The sequence below is a fragment of the Martes martes genome (genome assembly GCF_963455335.1).
Source record: "Martes martes genome assembly, chromosome: 10".
Classification (NCBI taxonomy): domain Eukaryota; kingdom Metazoa; phylum Chordata; class Mammalia; order Carnivora; family Mustelidae; genus Martes; species Martes martes.
In genome coordinates this window covers 61,546,585-61,566,951 of record NC_137898.1, presented here as the reverse complement: position 1 = coordinate 61,566,951, position 20,367 = coordinate 61,546,585, and the positions used below count along the sequence as shown (strand labels likewise).

The 20,367-nt window shown below is 38.8% G+C and overlaps 1 protein-coding gene across 1 annotated transcript in view; it reads right to left on the bottom strand.

The window, feature by feature from the left end:
• UVRAG (UV radiation resistance associated) overlaps positions 1–20,367 on the bottom strand; it is a 301,274-nt gene that overhangs the window by 21,671 nt on the left and 259,236 nt on the right. Inside the window, exon 14 of the mRNA XM_080817446.1 lies at positions 3,857–3,948. Within this exon, the coding sequence (XP_080673572.1) occupies positions 3,857–3,948 (92 nt within the window). The remainder of the gene's footprint in view (positions 1–3,856; positions 3,949–20,367) is intronic.

Sequence of the window (20,367 nt, the reverse complement as noted above, 5' to 3'; positions counted from 1 at the left end):
GACAAGGATTATTATATGAGAAAGAAAAATTCAAGGCTAGGCTCACCTCAGTTCACAGAGGTAGATACTCTAAAAATTAGCCAACTGAATCTAATAACATAGGAAAAAATCATTACACATTATGACCAAGTAGAATACATCCCAGGAGGCAAAAATAATTTAACATTAGAAAATGTATTAATACTTATTAACATATTAATATAGTAAAGGAGAACAAATACAGTGCTATCTCAATAGATTCAGAATATGCATCTGATAAAATTCAAAACACACACACACACACACACACACACACACACAGGAATATTATTCAGCCTTAAAAAGGAATGAAAGCTTGCCATTTGCAATGATGTGGATACAGCCAGAGAGTAAAATGCTAAGTGAAATCAGTCGGTCAGAGAAAGGCAAATATCATATGATCTCACTCATATGTGGAATTTAGGAAACAAAACAAATGAAGAAAGAGAAAAAAAAGAGAGTTAAAATGAGAAACACCCTTAACTATAAAGAACAAACTGATGGTTACCAGAGGGGAGGTAGTGGGAAGATGGGTGGAAGCGCTGATGGGAATTAAGAGCACGTTTATCCTGACGAGCACTGAGGAATGTACAGAATCGCTGAGTCACTACACTGCAGACCTGAAACTAATGCAACATTGTATGTTAACTATACCGGAATTAAAATTAAAAACTTAATTTTAAAAAATGGAAAAAACCCCCAAATACACACATTCATGATTTTAAAAAACAACACCTAGTGAGCTAGGAATAGAGAGAAATTTCCTTTTGCTAATCAAGGATATCTATCCAAATCTGCAATAAAAATAGTATTTAATGGTGAAAAGTTAGAAGCAATCTCTCTCTTTCTCTCTCTCTTTTTTTTTTTTTTGTTTAAGGATTATTTATTTATTAGAGAGAGCAAGAGAGAGCAGCAGGGGAGAGGGAGAAGCAGGCTCCCTGCTGAGCAGTGGCAGAAGCATTCTCTTTAAAGTCAGGAGTAAGACAAAGCTATTCACCATTGCTGCTCCTCTTCAATAATAAAATATAAGAAGAAAAAGTAATAAAAGTAAGAACAGAGAGGAAGAAACAATGCCATCATTCACCAAAATAATATGATTGTATACACAGAAAAATCTAAGAGAATCTAAGACAAACTACTGTAATTAATGTTAGCAAGGTTATTAAATGTACTCAAAATACAAAAGTCAGTGGTACTCCTGTATACTAGCCACAAAAAAGTTGGATGCTATTAATAAAAAATTTATAATAGCCACCAAAATGGCAAGCTATCTGGGACTAATAAAATATGTGTAAGACCTTTATGAAGAAAATCTTAAAACTTCATTGAGGTACGTTTAAAAAACAGAAAGAAAATGTATAAAGAGATACAGGGGACCCCTGGGTGGCTCAGTCAGTTAAGCGTCTGCCTTCGGCTCAGGTCACTATCCCAGGGTCCTGGGATCGAGCCCCGCATCAGGCTCCCTGCTCAGCGGGGAGTCCTCTGCCTCTGCGCCTCCCTGGCTCACTCTCTCTTTCCACTCTCAAATAAATAAATAAATAAAATCTTTTAGGAAAAGATATCAAGTTCATAGTAAGGAAGACCTTATATTATAAAACTGTCAAATCATACAAATATAATTCATAAGTCAAGGAAAGTCAAAAGAGTTTCGAAGAACCGTAGGTAGGAGCTCCACCCTATCAGACATCAAGAAAATTGGGAGTATCTTCCTTTTCTTGCTAGGAAGGAACATGATTTAGGAGTAGCACTCCTGGATTCTCTCCATCCTCTCACTCTCTCTGTGAGGACAAGGGCCTTTTCTGATGGGTGAATTTAGAGTGAAAAATAAAACCTGCGTATTCTTGGCTTAGTCCCATCTGGTTTCCCGGAGGAGTCTCTGACTGCTCTCCACGGTGTAGTCAAGGGCCTGCCTCTGTGGAAAAAGCCGGGGATTCTCTAGTTCACAATGCAACCGTGAAGGGACGTTTTATTTTGAGTGACATTTTTGCAAGCCCTTTTTATTACAGATCTTAAGCCACATTTTCCAAGAGGCTTCATCAGTAATGAAACTGACATTGTGACTTCTATAAGTCTGTCTCTTGTATCTCCTCTCTCAAATGGTCCCAAATTAAGGGGGGAAAGGATACTATTTATTGGGTACCCTTAAATTTCAACATGACTTAATAGAAATTACATCTTATAACAGTTTAAAAATGTGGTATTAGCCCATAGATAGACAAATAAAACAAAGGAGCAGAACTGCGAGCCTGGAAACAGACTCACGTATATAAGTAAACTTGGTACATGAAAGAGATGACATTACCAAATAGTGGACAAAAGACAGAGTCTTCAATAAATAATACTGGGACAATTTGCTGTCTGGACTGAGCAAGGTTCATTTAGTGATTCATCAGGTGGTATTATGGGTGGCCTCTTCAAAAAAAATACTTTTAGGTTATTTATCATTTGCATTATAAAGCCTTTCATTAATTACATATCTTATTTCCAACTGGATCACAACCCCTTGAGGGTAGGGATAGAATCAACTGGATCACAACCCCTTGAGGGTAGGGATAAAATCTTACATTTCCCCTTAACCCTCCAGAGTGCCTATCACTGAGCTTTACACAGAGACAGCACTAAGTAAATGTCTGCTGGTTCATTATTATTTTACATTAAAACTCAATTCCTATCCCTCATGCCTCAGGGCATACAGGTCCACATCAGTATTAGGCATTTCTAATTATTTTGATATTCTGACTAGTAGGATTCTTTAAACAATTGTGCATTGACTTAACAGGAGTCCTATCTAAACTCACACAACCAGAACACGCATTTTGAGGTTCAAAGAGGACAAAAATAAAAAATGTCAAAATAAAGGTCAAAGATGTCACTTTCTCATTATTCTCAAGGCCCATCCTTATGGCACAGAAGAAAATGAAACCAATCTTGTACCTTCCTCCCCATAAGTAATTTTTCTGTCTAACCTCTTATTTATTCTCACCACAAACTGGTGAGATGAGCAGGGCAGGGATTACAGATGAGGAAATTAAGTTTCTAAGAGGTTACACTTTAGGTTCACCCAGCAGCTTAGAGAAAGACGGCGGATGAGGAGCCAGTGTTCTTGAGAAGAAAATACACTGTTCCCAGCTGTCTAGCTCTTGAGGCCTGATTTCCATTTACGTGATTGTCAGTTACTGCTCATCGCCCAAAAATTCAAACTTCGAGAATTACTCAATGGCTAGTACACACAGCTTTCCACTTATTTAAGTCAGATGAACCAATCTCATGTTTTTGCAATAGACTTTTCCTTGCTCCTTCTCTTTTTCAAAGAGCCAGTCTATCCTGACAAAGCATTTGCAAGCAGCAATTTGCCCTCATGGTACAATAGGCACTGACATCAAATATAAGAAACATTCTAGCAAGTGTCTCCTGGTCTCAGACTAGGTCCTGCCAAGCTGATCCTATTCACTGTCTGCTTTTTTCCCTCAACTCTCACGGCCACTGATCACGCTGTTATTTCTGTAGTTATGTCCTTTACCTGTTCTTTGAGGAAGTCCTAGTGGCCCCACATCTCCCTTTTGTGACTCACACTCAAGGATTCCGCACCCAGCCGACCTCCCAGTGTTCAAACAATACCCCTCGAGCCCACTCTCCTCCTGAGGACGCTTCTTCACCCTGCCTAGCAAGACTGGGGGTTAGACCCACACATGAAAATGGCTGCCTTTCCTTTTCTTCAGGCATCTTAATAAAGAAGGAAACACAGAAGGCAGGTGAGGAGCAGTGGGGAAACCAGGAAAGTTTCTCAGGATTATTATCCGCATTCCAGTTTCTGGGTGTCAGAGGTAAAGGTACTCACCACCTGACCATTAGTCCATGTTCCATGAAGTTTTTCAGGTTAGGGAGGGTTTGCCTCAAGTCTGGAGTCCCTAGTCCATGTTGATATCTTAGCTGCAAAGATGGAAAAATAGAATTAAAAGAAATTCTGCCAGATACGAGGCAACGTTTCCCAAACACGATCCATTCACTACATTTTTTTTCTTCTTTTGAACTCTAAAAGAGGAAATGTAAATATATGACCCCAACATCACTGACCACACTTTTGGAATGGCATTTAAAGGGAGCCTCTTGGGGCGCTTGATCACCCAGTCAGTTAAGTGTGTGCCTTTGGCTCAGGTCATGATCTCACAGTCCTGGGCTCCCTGTTCAGTGAGGAGTCTGCTTCTTCTCTCCCCACCCTTGCAGCCCTGCCAGCTCGTGTATGTGCTCCCTCTCAAATAAATAAACAAATAAATAAATAAAATTAAGCTAGCCTTTTCACCTCCTGCTCCTGCTTGTTTCATAAAGCTGGAGAAGACAAAGAATGCCAAACTATGCAATCAGCATATTTCAAAGAGCCCCGTAGCATTGGCTAACATCAACTCCAGGGACATACACTGTAAAACCAGTGTTTCATTTTATTTTACTTTTTAAAAAGACTTTATTTATTTGGGAGAGAGAGAGACAGAGATAGTGAGAGACAGCATGAGCGGGGAGGAAAGGGAGAAGGCGGCTCCCCACTGCGCAGGGAGCCCAATGCAGGGCTCGATCCCAGGACCCTGGGATCATGACCTGATACGAAGGCAGATGCTTAACGACTGAGCCACTCAGGCGCCCTTCAGTATTTTGTTTTCAATACTGGACGGCTGGCATTACATACTCTGGGCACATTCAGCCCATCTTTCACTGACTCTTTCCCTTTGTATAACAACCAAGGTTAAGGGTCATGCTGTGTTCATCTCTAATCCCCAACAGTGTCTGCCAGTGCTAGCACTCAGTTAATGCTTGCTAAACAAATAAATAGCAAGCCACTTTTGAGGACAATGTGCTCTGTTTTTCTCTTGGATTCCTAACTTTCCCTTTTGTCCAGAACTAGTACACAGAGCCACAGAGCTGGTATGAGAGGCACTATGGCCTATGGATGGATCTGGTCTTAGTCTTACTTATTTCTGCTAGAGCTGATTTTCCAACCCTAGGTCCTTCTGTGTACCTAGGTAACTTGCTAAATGGTTTGCATGGTCTGTTCCTTGTCTCTGAACACCATCTGCTTCCTTAACTGGTCATGACAGAGAACTGAGGCGAATATATGTGCATATTCATACCTATGCTCTCTCTCCCTCACACACACATCAAATACACAGCAAAGGTACAATAGAAATGTATTTTTCAAATGACATATATGAAAAAAGTACTCTGTAAACTTGTACTGGTGTGCAAACATGAAGGATAATCACTTGTGAAGTTTTACTTTTCCAGCACCTAAATTTAAAAGTGACAAAATCAGGGGCACCTGGGTGGCTCAGTGGGTTAAAGCCTCTGCCTTCAGCTCAGGTCATGATCCTAGGGTCCTAGGAGCCCTGAATCGAATCGGGCTCTCTGCTCAGCAGGGAGCCTGCTTCCTCCTCTCTCTCTGCCCACCTCTCTGCCTACTTGAGATCTCTGCCTGTCAAATAAATAAATAAATAAAATCTTTAAAAAAATAAAATAATTAAAGTGACAAAATCAAACTTCTAAATCTTTTCCCCTCTTAAAAAATAAAACCACTATAAACAAAAAAAAAATAGTTCTCTTTTGTTTGTATCTAGTACTGAACTGATTTTTTTTTAACTTAAGTATGAGTGACACTTAGCAGAGAAGAGTTTACTCTTACTACCCTGAACTTTTAAAGGAAAACCCCCCAAACCTAATCAGATCTCTTGAATGGTCCGAATACACACATCAAGTAAGGAAAAAGGAAATACAGAATATTAAAGGTAAAAGGCATTTTGAGTATAATTTAAGCTAATCCTTTCCTTTTGCAGGTGGGGAAACTGAAGCCCAGAAAGGGGAAATAAATTCTCCAGGGCCATGTGTTTCAATAACAAAGATATTATTAGCTACAGCCTCATTCTCACAACCTTGCTATTCCACCATCTACCCCAAAGTCTGAGAGGAAAATTGGTTGAAATACTTGAGAAGACAAAGGGAAAATATCCTTTTCCTTTTCCAAAGCTAGCTTGGTGACCTAAATCACCTCCCGAGATTTGCTGACCTTGAATTATAAGATCTACTCCATATTAAATGACATCATTTCTTAAATTAATATAAAAGCATTTTTTCCATACATTGATAAAAGTAAAATGGCTGATATCCCAATGTGACATTCCTGAATTCATTGTTTCAATAAAAAAGTGAAATTGTTTACACATGGCATGGAAATTTCACCTGTGATTCATACTGAAAAATATTAAATATTAAAAAAAAAAACCCTAACTCATACTGAAATAACACAAAGCTCTGTGTCCCTAAGCCAGTACATAGTCAACTGCCGCCCCAGGTTCCACAGTGGAAGGTTGGTGTTGCATTCTTTGCAGAGACCACAATGAAAATTTTTCTTCAAGACTGATTTCAACCAAAAAAGGAAAATATGGGAATTTCGAGCCTCCACCTCTATATTTGCTATACTGCATTATCATTTTTATCATAGAATCATAGGATATTATAGCTTAAAGAGATCCTGGAGATCATTTTTCCAACCTCCTTCCTTTCATAAATGAAGAAATGAAGGCTCAGTAAGGCAAGTGTCCTGCCCAATGTCATAGAGCTGACAAAAGACAAAGCCAAGGCTGGAATTTTTAAAAATTTTTATTTATTTTTAAAATCCAAGTATAGTTAATACACATACGCTGTATGATAAATGTTGAATCAATATAATCAACCCTGATGCAACATTCATCATGTATAATGATTCAATAATTCTGTACATTACTCAGTGCTTATCATAGTAATTGTACTCTTAGTCCCCATCACCTATTTTACCCATCCCCCCTTCCCCTCCCCTCTTGGAACCATCAGTTTGTTTTCTGTATGTCAGAGTCTTTTTTGGACTCTTTTTTCCTTACTTGTTTTGTTTCTTAAATTCCACATATGAGTGAAACCACATTGTCTGACTGACTTACTTCACTTAGCATTATATCCTCTAGGTCTATGCATGTTGTTGCAAATGGCAAGATTTCATTCCTTTTTATGGCTGAGTAATATTCCAGAGTAATATCGTGTGTGACATCTTCTTACATTCCACTGCATGTATATACACATGTAATATTTATATATATCACATCTTCTTTATCCTTTCATCTATGGATGGACCCTTGAGCTGCTTTCAGATCTTGGCTATTGTAAATAATGCTTCAATAAACAAATAAACATAGGGGTGCATATATCCTTTCAGGTTACTATTTTTGCTTTCTTTGGATAAATACCCAGTAGTGGAATTTCTGGATCATAGGGTAGTTCTATTTTTAACTTTTTGAGGAGCTTCCACACTGTTTTCCACAGTGGTTATACCAGTTTGCATTCCCACCAACAGTGCATGAGGGTTCTTTTTCTCCACATCCTCACCAACACCTGTTGTTCATGGTGTTTTTGATTTTATAAGGTTAGAATTTCTTTTCATTCTTTTTTTTTTTAATTTTTGAATTACTTTGAATTCTTAAGAACTTCTTAAATTTTAATTTTCAACACATAAAACAAAAAAAATTCATATAAGATACATACGTTACATTTTAAAAATAAAATACACAAACTATTTAATAAGCCTAAATTGCTCCAAGGCTTATAATGAAAAAGCAACTTCTTTGCTCTTCAGTAGCAACTACTTTTAGCTGTTTCTTCTTTATCTTCATATTTCTAAGTAATATGATTGTATTAATTTTCCTGTTCTTTCCTATTCTTCCCAGTTTTAGACCTCATCTACTGTGTTCCTATTATGAAAAATAAAAATTCAGCTTTTATATTACTCTTCTCTTACACAAACATTTTATCCCTTCACCCATCCATCATCTATTGATTTTTTTGTTAAAGAATATGAGGATTTAACTACCCTCCCTGATAAACTTCCCTTTATCCTCAAGATATTCAATACCACACTTTTGTTAGATCAGTATTTCATGCGTCTCTTATTATACCTGCAGAGATACTGTGCACTGCCAAGCCTGTCTTTTGACCTATTCCTTACTCTACACTCTTTGAGGTACCTGATACCTCCTAAGTCCTTCTGGAGTCCTGTGGCTTGAATTGCAGTGCTGCTTGAAGGCTTTAGGTTTTGGTTTTCTCCATTCTGTCAACTCAGTTTATCACTCATTTATTTGTTTGCATTCTTTTAAAATTTTGTTGACTATCACTCACTCTTGTCTCTTCTGTTCTTTTCATCCTCATGAGTCTGCAAGTTTAAACTGTTTTATCTTTATTAGTAGTATTTCATTAGGGAGCAGACATAAAGGAGGATATTTAATTTGTTTATCATGCAGCATTTCAATAGTGGCTAACAAACTTCCTTATACCTTTTACAGAGTACTCAATGGAGCTCTATTTTCTGTCTTTAAGTCTCTCTCTAGGCATCATCCATCCGGCCATATTCTATCCATTCTCAAAGAGCCAACACAAGTTCCATTTCCTTAGGTGGTTCTCTCTGACTACTCCAGGACAAGGAAGCATTTTACATCTCTCCTCAAATCTCTTCCTACACCATGTTTGCATGTACTGTCTTTGGAAAGCCCTAACTAATTCAGTAGGTACTTGATAAATATTTGTTAATAAGTTAAATCAATGGAATATGAGAGACAATGAGAGGCATCATGACAGCAATGAGCTTCAATGGAGATCCGTAAGTGACAGTGCTGTCACTTCCTAGTTGTCTGACTTTGGATGTCATTTTGCTTCTCTGAGGAGTCTCAGTTTCCTTACTTGTAAAATGGTGAGTGTTATCTGCCTTGCAGAGCTGCTGTAACGTTTAAGTAAGACAAAGTATCTGGAATACCCCAAACAATATCTGGTAAATAGGTAAGTGCTCACTAAACTATACTTACTGCCATTTTAATACATATATGCTCTATATGTTTTCATTATCATAGCATCTACCACTAGGCTGGGCATAAAACTGGTGTTCAATGATGGCTTTTCACTTAACCAATTAGAATGAGAAATCAGAAAAGGGAAAAAAGAGACTTCAAGTCAAGGGGAAAAAATCTTAACTATACTGTTTACTTTTTTAAATGCTAATTTTTACTCACTTACTAAGCTTCTGACTGCAAGCACTCCAAAGAGGCAGCAATGAACATAATGCATGTCAATATCTTTAAAACAACTGCACAGGGAAATGTAAAGACTGGGTATGTGACATTGAAGGCCAGAAGATCTGGGGGACAGAGCTCTGCTGAACGATCATGAGTGAGGGCTAGCCAAAGAATTTTCAAACTTCTTTTTATAGCCCGTGAATCCTTTGTTCAAATGAAATATTATTTATAGCCCAAAGTGTAAAACAAACAGGGAACCGCTCTAACTGTAGGGAAGTGGTGGAGTAGAGTCAGAGAACAGGCAGGCATCCTGCCTTGCAGGTTAAACGCTCCTAAACTACAACATCTCTAGGAGCCTTTCAAAGTTCTGTGAGTCTCCTTTTAAGTGCTCTAAAATTATAGGCTGGCACCATGCATCTAAGGATTTTAATATAAAAATATGGTTTGCGTGGTGCATGTTCACAGTGTGAGCAAGGAAAGCACATAAGCCCAGTCAGTGCCATTTCTGATGGTGTCAGAAGTCAAACGTGGCTAAAAGGGGGTCCAGTCTTTATGTAGTCCCTTGAGGGGTGGGTGTGATGGAAGAGTCTAGGGCAGGTACTTTTCTGGACATCTCAGGGGAAGTTAATAAAAATGAAAGGGGTAGGGTGGGGTTCGATCTTTTTTTTTTTTTTTTTAAAGATTTAATTTATTTATTTGACAGAGAGAGATCACAAGTAGGCAGAAAAGCAGGCAGAGAGAGGCGGGGGGTGGGTGGGAAGCAGGCTCCCTGCGGAGCAGAGAGCCCGATGTGGGGCTCGATCCCAGGACCCTGAGATCATGCCCTGAGTCGAAGGCATAGTCTTAACCCACTGAGCCACCCAGGTGCCCCTGGGGTTCGATCTTTTTTTATCTTAAAACTTTTATTATTAATTTGAGAGAGAGAGAGAGAGGAAAGGGAGAGGGAGAGGGACAAGCAGACTCTGTGCTGAACACAGAGCCCAACATGGGGCTTGATCCCATGTCCCTAAGATCATGACTTGAACTGAAATCAAGAGTCAGGTGCTTAACCCACTGAGCCACCCAGGCGCCCCCAGGTTCAGTCTTACATGCTATACTATGTCAGGAGGAGCTGAGCCACTATTAAAACGTAAATACTTCAGGAAAGAAACAAATCTTAATTTTTATTAAATAATTCTTGAGCAAGCTAACTCTGGTGATGTATTAGTAGAAACAGGAAGAAACAGGAGTTAGGCTGAGGAAGAAAAGACAAGGACAGGACAAGGGGAGGAAGAAGTACATTTACTAAGTTCCTACACATTCTATTCTTTCATCCAACAAGTATTTATTTTGTGTCCACCAGGGTAGGCAGTGTGAATCAGCTCTGTCTCTGGAATGACAGGCCTGGACTCACAGTCTGCTCTCACTATGGAACATATGTTAATCTTGAACAAGTCACATAACCAATCTGTGCCTTGTCTATAGAACATGACCAGCACTGTTTGTCTCATCATATTGTTGTAAGAGTTCAGTTGGGATACTGATAGAGGATGGAAACTCCCGAGGCCTGATGTTTAGAGGGCAGTCATCAAAGCTGCTAAAGACCTGGGAGCGCTAAGCTCAGGAGTTCAGCCTTCGTCTTGTCAGCAGTGAGAATCTAGGACAGGGTTTTAAGCAGGAGACTGAATGAGGAAACAACTCCAAAAGCAGCTCTGAAGGACAAGTTAAAAGACTGAAGTACTCTTTCCTCTGATAAAATCTTACTTCACGTTCCATCCAAACCTGCCCTCACCGACTACTATCAATACCACACTTCCCTAAAGAGCTTGTCTGCTCTCACTTCTGATTAGAGAAGGCAGATGCCAAGAAACCCAGGCAAATAAAATACTACTTTGGGTCTGTCTAACTGCCTCAAATTAGTCTCTGAAATAAACACCTTTTGTAACAACTTCCTACTGCACCACCACCCAAAGAGTCTAAGCAGTTTTTAAGTGGAATTTTGGTTTCAATTAGCTTGAATTTCAGCTTTACTTTGATTGGTTTAGAACTCCATGGGAGCAATTAAGCTTTTGTGCAACTGTAGAGCAGGCTAGTAAGTGACAACTATACATACATGATAAATTAGATGGGGAAGTGGGAAGAAGCAATGTTTGGTGGTTTCCCTGGAAAAATGAACAAATGCTATTATTGTCTATTAGCAAAAGAAAATCCCTATACTAAAATAACCAGGAAGATGTGGCTTTATAGTTACTAGAACAAGCACAAGGAAAGAAAACTAGGGCAAAGAATACACTTAGACCTCAACAGATAATCATAACCATGTCAATTCCATTAAATATCTTTCTCTATTTTCCTCTCCCACACCATCTCCTTGTATAAAAATACACTATTTCTCCAAAGCCACATCTTGGTTTCATCTCAAATCACTATACATTCACTGTGTGTTTCACCAAATTAAGACTGATCAACTATGACTTTAGAGCCTTTGTAGTTGAAATTAACTAGTTGCTACAGTTGATAAATGGTGCTCCACTGACTAGGTAAGACCATTTGCAGCTCTGTAGACCATATTTTAAAATAAAATGTGATTGAACTTCTAAGGTATAAATGCTGAGTTCTTGTACTCAGTGAGCATCTGCTTATTGAGCTAAGAGACCTAATTTAATATCAAAGTGCTCAATTTTATTTTTATTTTTTAAACACACAATTTTTCCAGGCCAGGAAAGACTCTAGGGGTTCAGGAATCATTTTGTCATTTAGGTTTTGGCAGGAGAAATTCAGTTTAGACAACAGACACAGTCACACGCATGTGCATGCGCGCACACACACGCCCATACCCTTCCAAACTATATTCATCTACACAAGGCCACTTACTGCGTGGCTTATTAGTTCCATATGGGACTTGAGCTAAGCTGCATGATATGTTTGATACAAACCGTCTGTTACTGTGAAGGAATGTGGATTAATACAATGCTTCAATAAAGGTTACTAAAAGATCAACACTTTCGTGATGGGATTACAATGAATTTGACTACAAAGAGAACTGGTCTATAGGAACTGAAAAAATAAGAAATTAAAAATGTACATATGCATCAAAGACTTAATCTTAACTCTGGAGTTCTGGCTTATGTAGTCAAAAATCTCTACTGGACTAGTTACCAATATTTGAATTCATTTTTAAATCCCAAGGTTTCACTGACATGAAAAGAACTACATGAGGAGCTTAAAAAAAAGGGTACCACACCATGTCAAAAATAAAACCTGCTTTCCTAGAAGAAACTACAACTCTTTCAAAGATATGGAAAAGCTACTTAAAGAATATTTAATATGAGTAATAATATTGTTTCTTACAGTGAGTCATTGCAATATATACCGCTAAGGAAAAGTATAAAAACCTGATTATGGGTCTCTGGTTGCGAGTACAAATAAGTGCTTTTCCATCCCCATCTACAAACCATGCCAGTTCTTTTCCAAAATAGGTATGTTTTAATATAAACACTGGACACAACTGACCTCAGGCTTCAGAAAAGCCCAAAAGTCAAGTCTAAGAAATGGAAACGCTTCTTCTATTCCTCCTCCCAATTCTACTGTCAATTACTGTTAGAGTCAAGGGATTCATATTAGAGCTGAATGGCACCTTTGAAAGCATCAGCCCACCTGCTTTAGTGACCCTGTATGGCAAGTACAAGGTTATGCAACCTCTCTAAGGTTGAACGGGTTGAGTCTAAGGAGCAGAATCTAAGTGTGCTGAGTTCTAACAACAGGCTCTTTTCTTTATATCACATGTTGTATTTATGAAGCACAGGTTATATCTGAGCCAAACTTATCATTGTAAAATCTGTCATATTAAAAGTACTTCAATTAAGATAGTCTTTTGCTTCAGAGAATTATGTTTGCCAGAAAAGAGCTAGAAGCACTACTACACTGATGCAACTCCGGCGTCAACCTCATCTATAAGTGTGGTCTCGGTTGTTGCTAAAGAGGGTCAGCAAAGCACACTGCAGATGGCCAAGCGAGGCAGAGCGGGATATCTGTCAAAGGCAGGCAGATCATACCCTCGACAGCAACTGCAATCAGCTTTAATTAATGATCATCAAAGAAAGCTCATGTTCTCTGGAGGCTAAAGGCTATATGAGTGGACAACTTTACAGGATCCATTGGCGCAGACATTCACACTGTCATACCGAGCTTCCTGACCTCAATGTTAACAGTCCTGTGTGTCCTGATTTACCCCAAACTACCTTTTATTTACCTCTGACCAACCTGGATTCCCGATTCCCTTGGCAGCTATACCTTGTTCCCTAAACAGTTCAAACTCAGCATTTCTGCTTCCAGTTCACTGACTTTGATGCCATGTTGGTGCGAAGAGCTACCTCGGACCAAGAAGATCACAGTCTAATCAGGCAGAAACTGTTTTCTAGAATGTCTTATAAATGGAATTGCAGAATATGTGGCCTCTTGTGTTTGTCTTCCTTCATTTATGTTTTTGAGACTTATCCATGTTGTATGTGGATCCTTTTTACTGTAGTCCCTTGTTGGGACAGGCCACCAATTGTTTATCTGGACACCAGCTGATGGACGTTTGGGTTGTTTTGTGTTTGGGCTATTACGAATTAAGGTGCAATGAACACTTGGGCACAGGTTTTTGTTTGGACTTGTATTTTTATTCCTCTTGGACCAATACTTAGGAATGGAATTTCTGGACTGAATGGAAGATATATGCTTAGCTGTATTTTTAAAATGCCAAACTGTTACCCGGAGCAGCTATCCAGTTTGCATTCCCACCATCCATGTCTGAGAGTTTCAGCCACTCTACGACATCATCAGGACCTGATCCTGTCAGTTTTAAAAATTTTAGCCATTCTAGGAAGTGGGTAGTAGTATCTCACTATACATTTAATCTGCATTTCCCAAATCAATAATACAATTGAGCATTTTTTCATATGCTTTTCTTGCCATCTGTGTATCTTCTTCTGGCCCCCTTGTAGCTTCTCTAAGCTACTTCTCATGAATACCTAATATATCTGATTAATACCCTCTGATTCATCATAAGACCTTCTAACCAATCATCTTCTAGTGAATACCATTTCTACTTAATCTAGCTAGAGTAGATTCTGTTTATAGCACCACCACAATCCTATTCGCAGTAAGGAGCCACAGGGAGTTCTTACATGTATAAAAGTCAAAAATGAAAATGCTATTATGAGTGCAGGAATTCTCTCATAGAAATTTAGGTAAATCTAAGCATCAGTTATATGGAACAAAAAATGCCCTTAAATCAGCTGGCACAAATCTGATTACATAAGGAATAGAAAAGCCCATTCTGACATCTCCCCAGCAATGTACGGTGACCACAAATACCTGACAGGATCACGAGAAGAAGTTACTTAACGCAATTCAACAAATAATTACTGAACAGTGTGTGTGTACGAAGGGGGGTGTGTGATAATGACAGAAATGGAGATATGTGTGTGGCATTGCTTGTAAACGGGGGAAATTTGGAAATTGATTATACTCTAAGCCTTTGGCCAGGTTCCATGGTGGAATAATGACCATGTTACTGATAATGAAAATAATGCTAGAGCTGCTAATGTATTTCCTGAGTGATTCGTTATGTGCTAGGCATTGTGCTAAGCATTTCACACTGCATTATTTCATTCAGTCCTCACTACTACTCTCTTACAACTGAGGATACTAAGGCTTAGGGTTCACATGTGGTAGAGCTTGAGCTGGTACCCTAGCACTCTGAACTCTTAACCACACAAGAATGATGATGATAACGGTAATCTCAATAGCATCTACTGTTCTCAACCTGCAATCTGTGCCAGGCATGGAACCTGACTGTTTACTTATGTCATTTCGTCTAATCTTCATAACCACCCCATGATATCGGTGCTATAATCCTCACTCTACACATGACGAAGTTTAAAAGGTTAAAGGAGTTGTGTGAAATTTCATAGGTAAGCAAGCCGAGGAGCTGGGATTTGAATTCAATGGATACTTTACACAGTCTAAATAGTGCTTACAAGTTGGTTAGAAAAAATTGTTTTCTCATTCTTCATTTAATTCCAATACTTGGAAAGAGACTCTCAACTCTTTAGAGAAACACATTCCTTCTCTTGATATCATTCATTTGACAATAGCTACATCTCTACTCAGCTGCCGTTCAGCTAAGTTATACATGTTTAGTCTTTTTAAATCTTTGCTTGTAAATTAATCTCTACAGGCTCTTCATCATTCTTGATGTCTCTGAACTCCCTCCAGTTTCCTTTAAAGAATCTGGTAATGAGGTGCCCTAAATGGAACACAGTTTTCCAGAATGCTCTTTTCTCTCATTAATGATTTTTTCCCTTAAAATATTAATTTTGCTATATTATCTATTTCATGCTTTTCAAGTTTCTTCATGGAATTCTTCTGACCTAACTTGAATTGCACTGGAGTCTAAAGCCCATGTGTCCACTATTTTAGTCTCTCTGGCTGATCGTAAATAAATGTAGTTTCAAAAAAAGCAAAAGGAAAACAAGACAAAAATGGCAATGAACTGTCAAGTGCACAGTGCTCCTCCAACTGGACAGATACTCTTATAGTTTGGCCTGGGATAATTCTATTCATCTTTTTGATCTTACCATTCATTTAATGCGAAACAATTTGTTAGATATGTACTGAATGTCTACTAGAGGCAAGTATGATGGACTATCACAGAATGACTCAGCCATGAACCTTGAAGAGGTCACCTTTAAAAATGAACCTAGAAGGGAAAGTATAACCTTTATGAGAGTTTGAAGGGTGGGATAGTGGTCAGAATTTTAAGATGGCCCCCTGGCCTTCATGCCCTGGTGTTACTTCCCTGATTATTTTATATTTATGGCAAGGGGAGATTATCTGCATGGGCCTCATCTCATCACAGGAGCCCTTTAAAAGCAGAGAGTTTTCTCTGGCTGGCAACAGAAGAGAAAGTTCTGAAGGATCTGAACTGTGAGAAGGGCTTGATGGGACATTATTGGTCTGAAGATAGAGGGGTCATGTGAGAAGGAATGCAGGAGGCCTCTAGGAGCAAAGGCTGGCCCTTGGCTAAATGCCAGCAAGTAAATGTACACTTCAGACCTACAGCTGCAAGCAACCACATTCTGCCAACAATTAAAATGAGGTTGGAAGTGGATTATTCCCAAGAGCTTCTAGGTAAGAGCCCAGCCTGACCAACACCTTGATTTTGGCTTTCTGAGACCTTGAGCAGAGAAACCAGATGAGCCCACCCAGATTTCTGACCTACAGAACTGTGAGATGAAAATGCATGCTGTTTACTAAATTTGTGGTGATTTGTATGAAGCAACAGAAAACTAGTAACGGTGAAAAAGATTCTTTTTACCTTTTACCTGAAGATATCTGAAGAGAATTCATGGGGATACTGTAGCCTGAGCAGTTAGTTCCTTGGTGGATGGATAACATTTTTATGTATCTACTATGTGTCAGCACAATGGGGACAGCTCTATACACGAGCACAGAGGTTTTTAGTTAGAAAATAATATTTTGAACATTAAACACATGCTGGAACATACTTCTCTGATGGCTAATTTAAGTGCTCAGGGGAAGGGGTTAGAGACACTGAAGAATCATCTCCAACTTTATCTATTTTGGGGAGTCTGAGGTTTTGTTCTCCAGAGATACGGATTCTCTAAAATATTCTCTGCAAGATCCTGTCAGGCTAAGAGCCAAGTGTGGATGTTCAAGTTTATAGAAGACAGACTGAATAACTAAAAACACACGAATGACTGTTCAGCATAGGACAAAATCTTTGGTTGTTTAAAGCAAAGCACAGCAGTAAGTGACTTTGTTTACCAAGCTGGGAAAACAAAACACATTGTATATAAGAATCTTTTTCAAGTATAATGGTCACAAATCAAAAGTCACAATATAAATAAGACAAGCTTATAAAAATTGATCATTTTTTTAGAGATGATATATTATATATCAAGAAACTCCAAGCAAACCAACTGAAAACTCATCATAAACGATAAGATAATTCAGTAGAAAATTTAAAAACAAAAATCAGTAGTATTCCTTCATATAAATAACAATGAATTTAAAAATTACATGGTGCCATTTTAAATAGCAATAAAGATAAAATATCTAGAAATAAAAATAACCAAAATGGCAAGATCTACATGAGGACCACTACTGTATTCTATTAAGATGCAAAAGAAGATCTTAATAAATGTAAACTCACCCTGTTCTCAGATAGGAAGTTGTTAGTATAAAGATGACATTTCACTACAAGCTAATCTATAAGTTTATTATGCTACCAGTTGGAAATACCAAATAGGACTTTTTAGAACTAGATTAAGTGATTGCAATGTTCAGTATTGTTTTGGTAAATAAAAACACTTCTACAGCATTTCTAATTGCTAGGCCCTACCTTAAGAACTTTATAAATATTAACTCATTCAAACACTGTAAGAAACCTACCAAAGCAACTACCATCATCACCTTCATATTACAGATGAAGAAACTGAAGAAATACCAATAATATGAAGAAATTTCATATTAGAGATTAAATCATTTACCCTACATAATATCACAAGACTATAACTCTTTAATGGTGGAGATCTATTTTATTTATCATTAAATGCCCAGCACCTAACATGACGCCAGGTGCATGGTAACTAATTAAAAAAAAAAATTTTTTTTTTTTTTTTTTTTGAGGACTGAGTTGCAAATTGCAGGGGTGAGATTCTTATTTGCTCATTTGATTTATAAAGAAATCTCTGTGGGAAAAGCTTTCTTGGAGTGTTGGGACTTAAGCCATAATCCGACAGAAAGTGGGCTGAGCCAAGCTGGACAGTAAATAGTAGGAAGGATGGAAGCCAGTGGAATGGGAAGAAAGAACCTAAGCAAAGCTCAGAGTCAGGGAAGTACGTTAGATGAAGGTACATGGTTGCAAGGGTGGGGAGGGAGGTAGGGGTGGTGGCTGAGAACAGATTCATCAAGGAACTATTTTATTTAATTTCTCATAATAGAGCAGGAATGCAAATTTTTTTTCCCTTGGCAAGTGCACTGAATATAAAGTTTCTATAATGTGTTAACCATCAAAACAGGTATGAACAATTTTGGACAACTTTACTGGGGGGCACAAAAAATAAGCACCAATTTTAGATTGTGTAAAAATTTCTATCAAAAGATTTGCTAAATGAGAGCTCCGTTTGCTATTTAAATATTAGTCTTTGGCACCATTAATCTTTGAACAAGTTCTGACCCAAAACCACCCCATCAAATCAATTAGCTGTTTCAAGGACATGTCAAGGTTCTTAAACAACATGATCTTTCTTCAAACGGCTACTTCCATGTGAACTTCCTAGCTAACTTCTGAAATTCTTACATCAAAAATAATCGAATAAAAAGCTAATTGAAAATATAGGGACTGGTGTAGGAGAGGGAGTTAAAAAGTGGGAGTCATGGGTTGGGCACCTGTGTGAACTCGAGCAAATCACTCAAACCCTCTGAGCCTCTGGTTCCTCATGTACAAGATGCCCATCACAACATCTGCTTCACGGGTTATCGTATGGATTAAATAAAACGATGCAGGTAAAACTCCCAACACACCCAGTGAGCCGTAAATATCTCACAGTTATTAGTTCTTGTCCTTGTTCCTCAACAGCTATTCTTAAGAAACATTACTGTTTTTTACACTAAACCATTAATGCTATACCTCATTTTTCTACTTCCTTCATTACTAGTTTTTCTTTCTAACCTCCTTTAGTTAAGGCTATATGCTAGTTTTGGTCTCCAGTGAATCAGATCCATTTTAAATGTCACATGTGAGGGCCTCCAAAAAACAAGGCTCACCAGAAAGAAAACATCCAAGGTAAAAAATATATGCATAGCATTTTAAACTAAGAAATGGCAAAATTCTGTGGATCAGAGTAGATCAAAGTAAGGGGATTGGAAAATTGACAGAAAATCAAAAGTGGGATGACAGTGGTAGGGTTATCAGGTAGAAGGCATAAAACTGTTAGAGGTAGAGGGCAGGCTTACATTCTGAACCTAAGTTCAAAGTGTGTGTGTGTGTGTGTGTGTGTGTCTCAAACAGAATTTGAGCTAGAAATAAGTTAGCTCTAGTAACAGCACCATGTCTATTCCTCTCTGTTCCACCTTCGGTCTTATACAGGTCCAAAGAAGACAAGCAGCTGAAGTCATGTATTCATTCAGTCAGCAGACTCTGAACATTTTCTGTGTGTTAGGCCATGGGCTGGAGTCACAAAATAAAGAGGTGGTTCCTCCTTTAATAATAAGGGGCTCCTGGGTGGCTCAGTAAAGCGTCCAACTCAGGTCATGTATCTTGGGCTCAGGTCATGATCCTGGGATACTGGGATCAAGCCCTGCCTTGGGTTCCATGCTCCCCAGGGAGTCTGCTTGAGGAGTCTCTCTCCCTCTCCCTCTGCCCCTCCCCCCACCCATTCTCTCTCTTTCACATAAATAAATCTTTAAAAAATAGTCAGAATAAAATGGAAAAGACATTTAAAAATCAGGAACATAATTATATTAAAGAATAATAAGCATCACATCAGAGGAAATTATAGGAACACAGAGGAGGGAGACCTAAGTTCAGGGGAGACAGGGACATCTGGAAAGGATATGATAACCTATCCGGTTACACTGTATGAGTTGGGTTTTACCAGGTGAAAGGGTGGGGAAACAGTCTTCCAAACCAAGGAAACTGCATGTGGAAAAGCCCAGAAGCAAACAGGGAGAAGAGCAAGTGGTTTGACATGGGAAGAATGGGGGTGAGACTACAGTAATGCAGGGTTACCACAGGAACAGCAGCCTAGGGAGGAAGGCGTTTAGCAAAGTTCTAAAATTCTGAACTCACTTCTTACTTCCAAAGAAGTAACCAGCATGTCAGATGACTGTGACACAGTGTGACAGAGAGCTGAACGTGTAAAAGGCTTCAAAGGATAATGGTTTCACACAAGGAGGGAAAAGTCATGGTCTGGAGAAATGGACAAACTATACATCCCTCCCCTTGACCTTCACCACCTCGCTGTTGTGGAGTCTCAGAAAGCAAGGCCTCAGTAGAAGGGGCTTTAGGTTTCGGTTAAGATAAAGAGAAGGAGAGAGATCTATGGCTGCTAGGGGTTTGCCTGGGGCTGGGAAGCCCTGTCCTGAGATGTCTGGGGGCTCCTGTTCAGTGAGGGTGCCCTTGAGGTCCATGGAGCGGCATCACCTGGATGAAGACGGTCTGTGTTCAACAGCCTTGTGGAGAAGTCCCTGGGGAAAGTACCAGGAGGAGCCTGTTTTAGTGAAA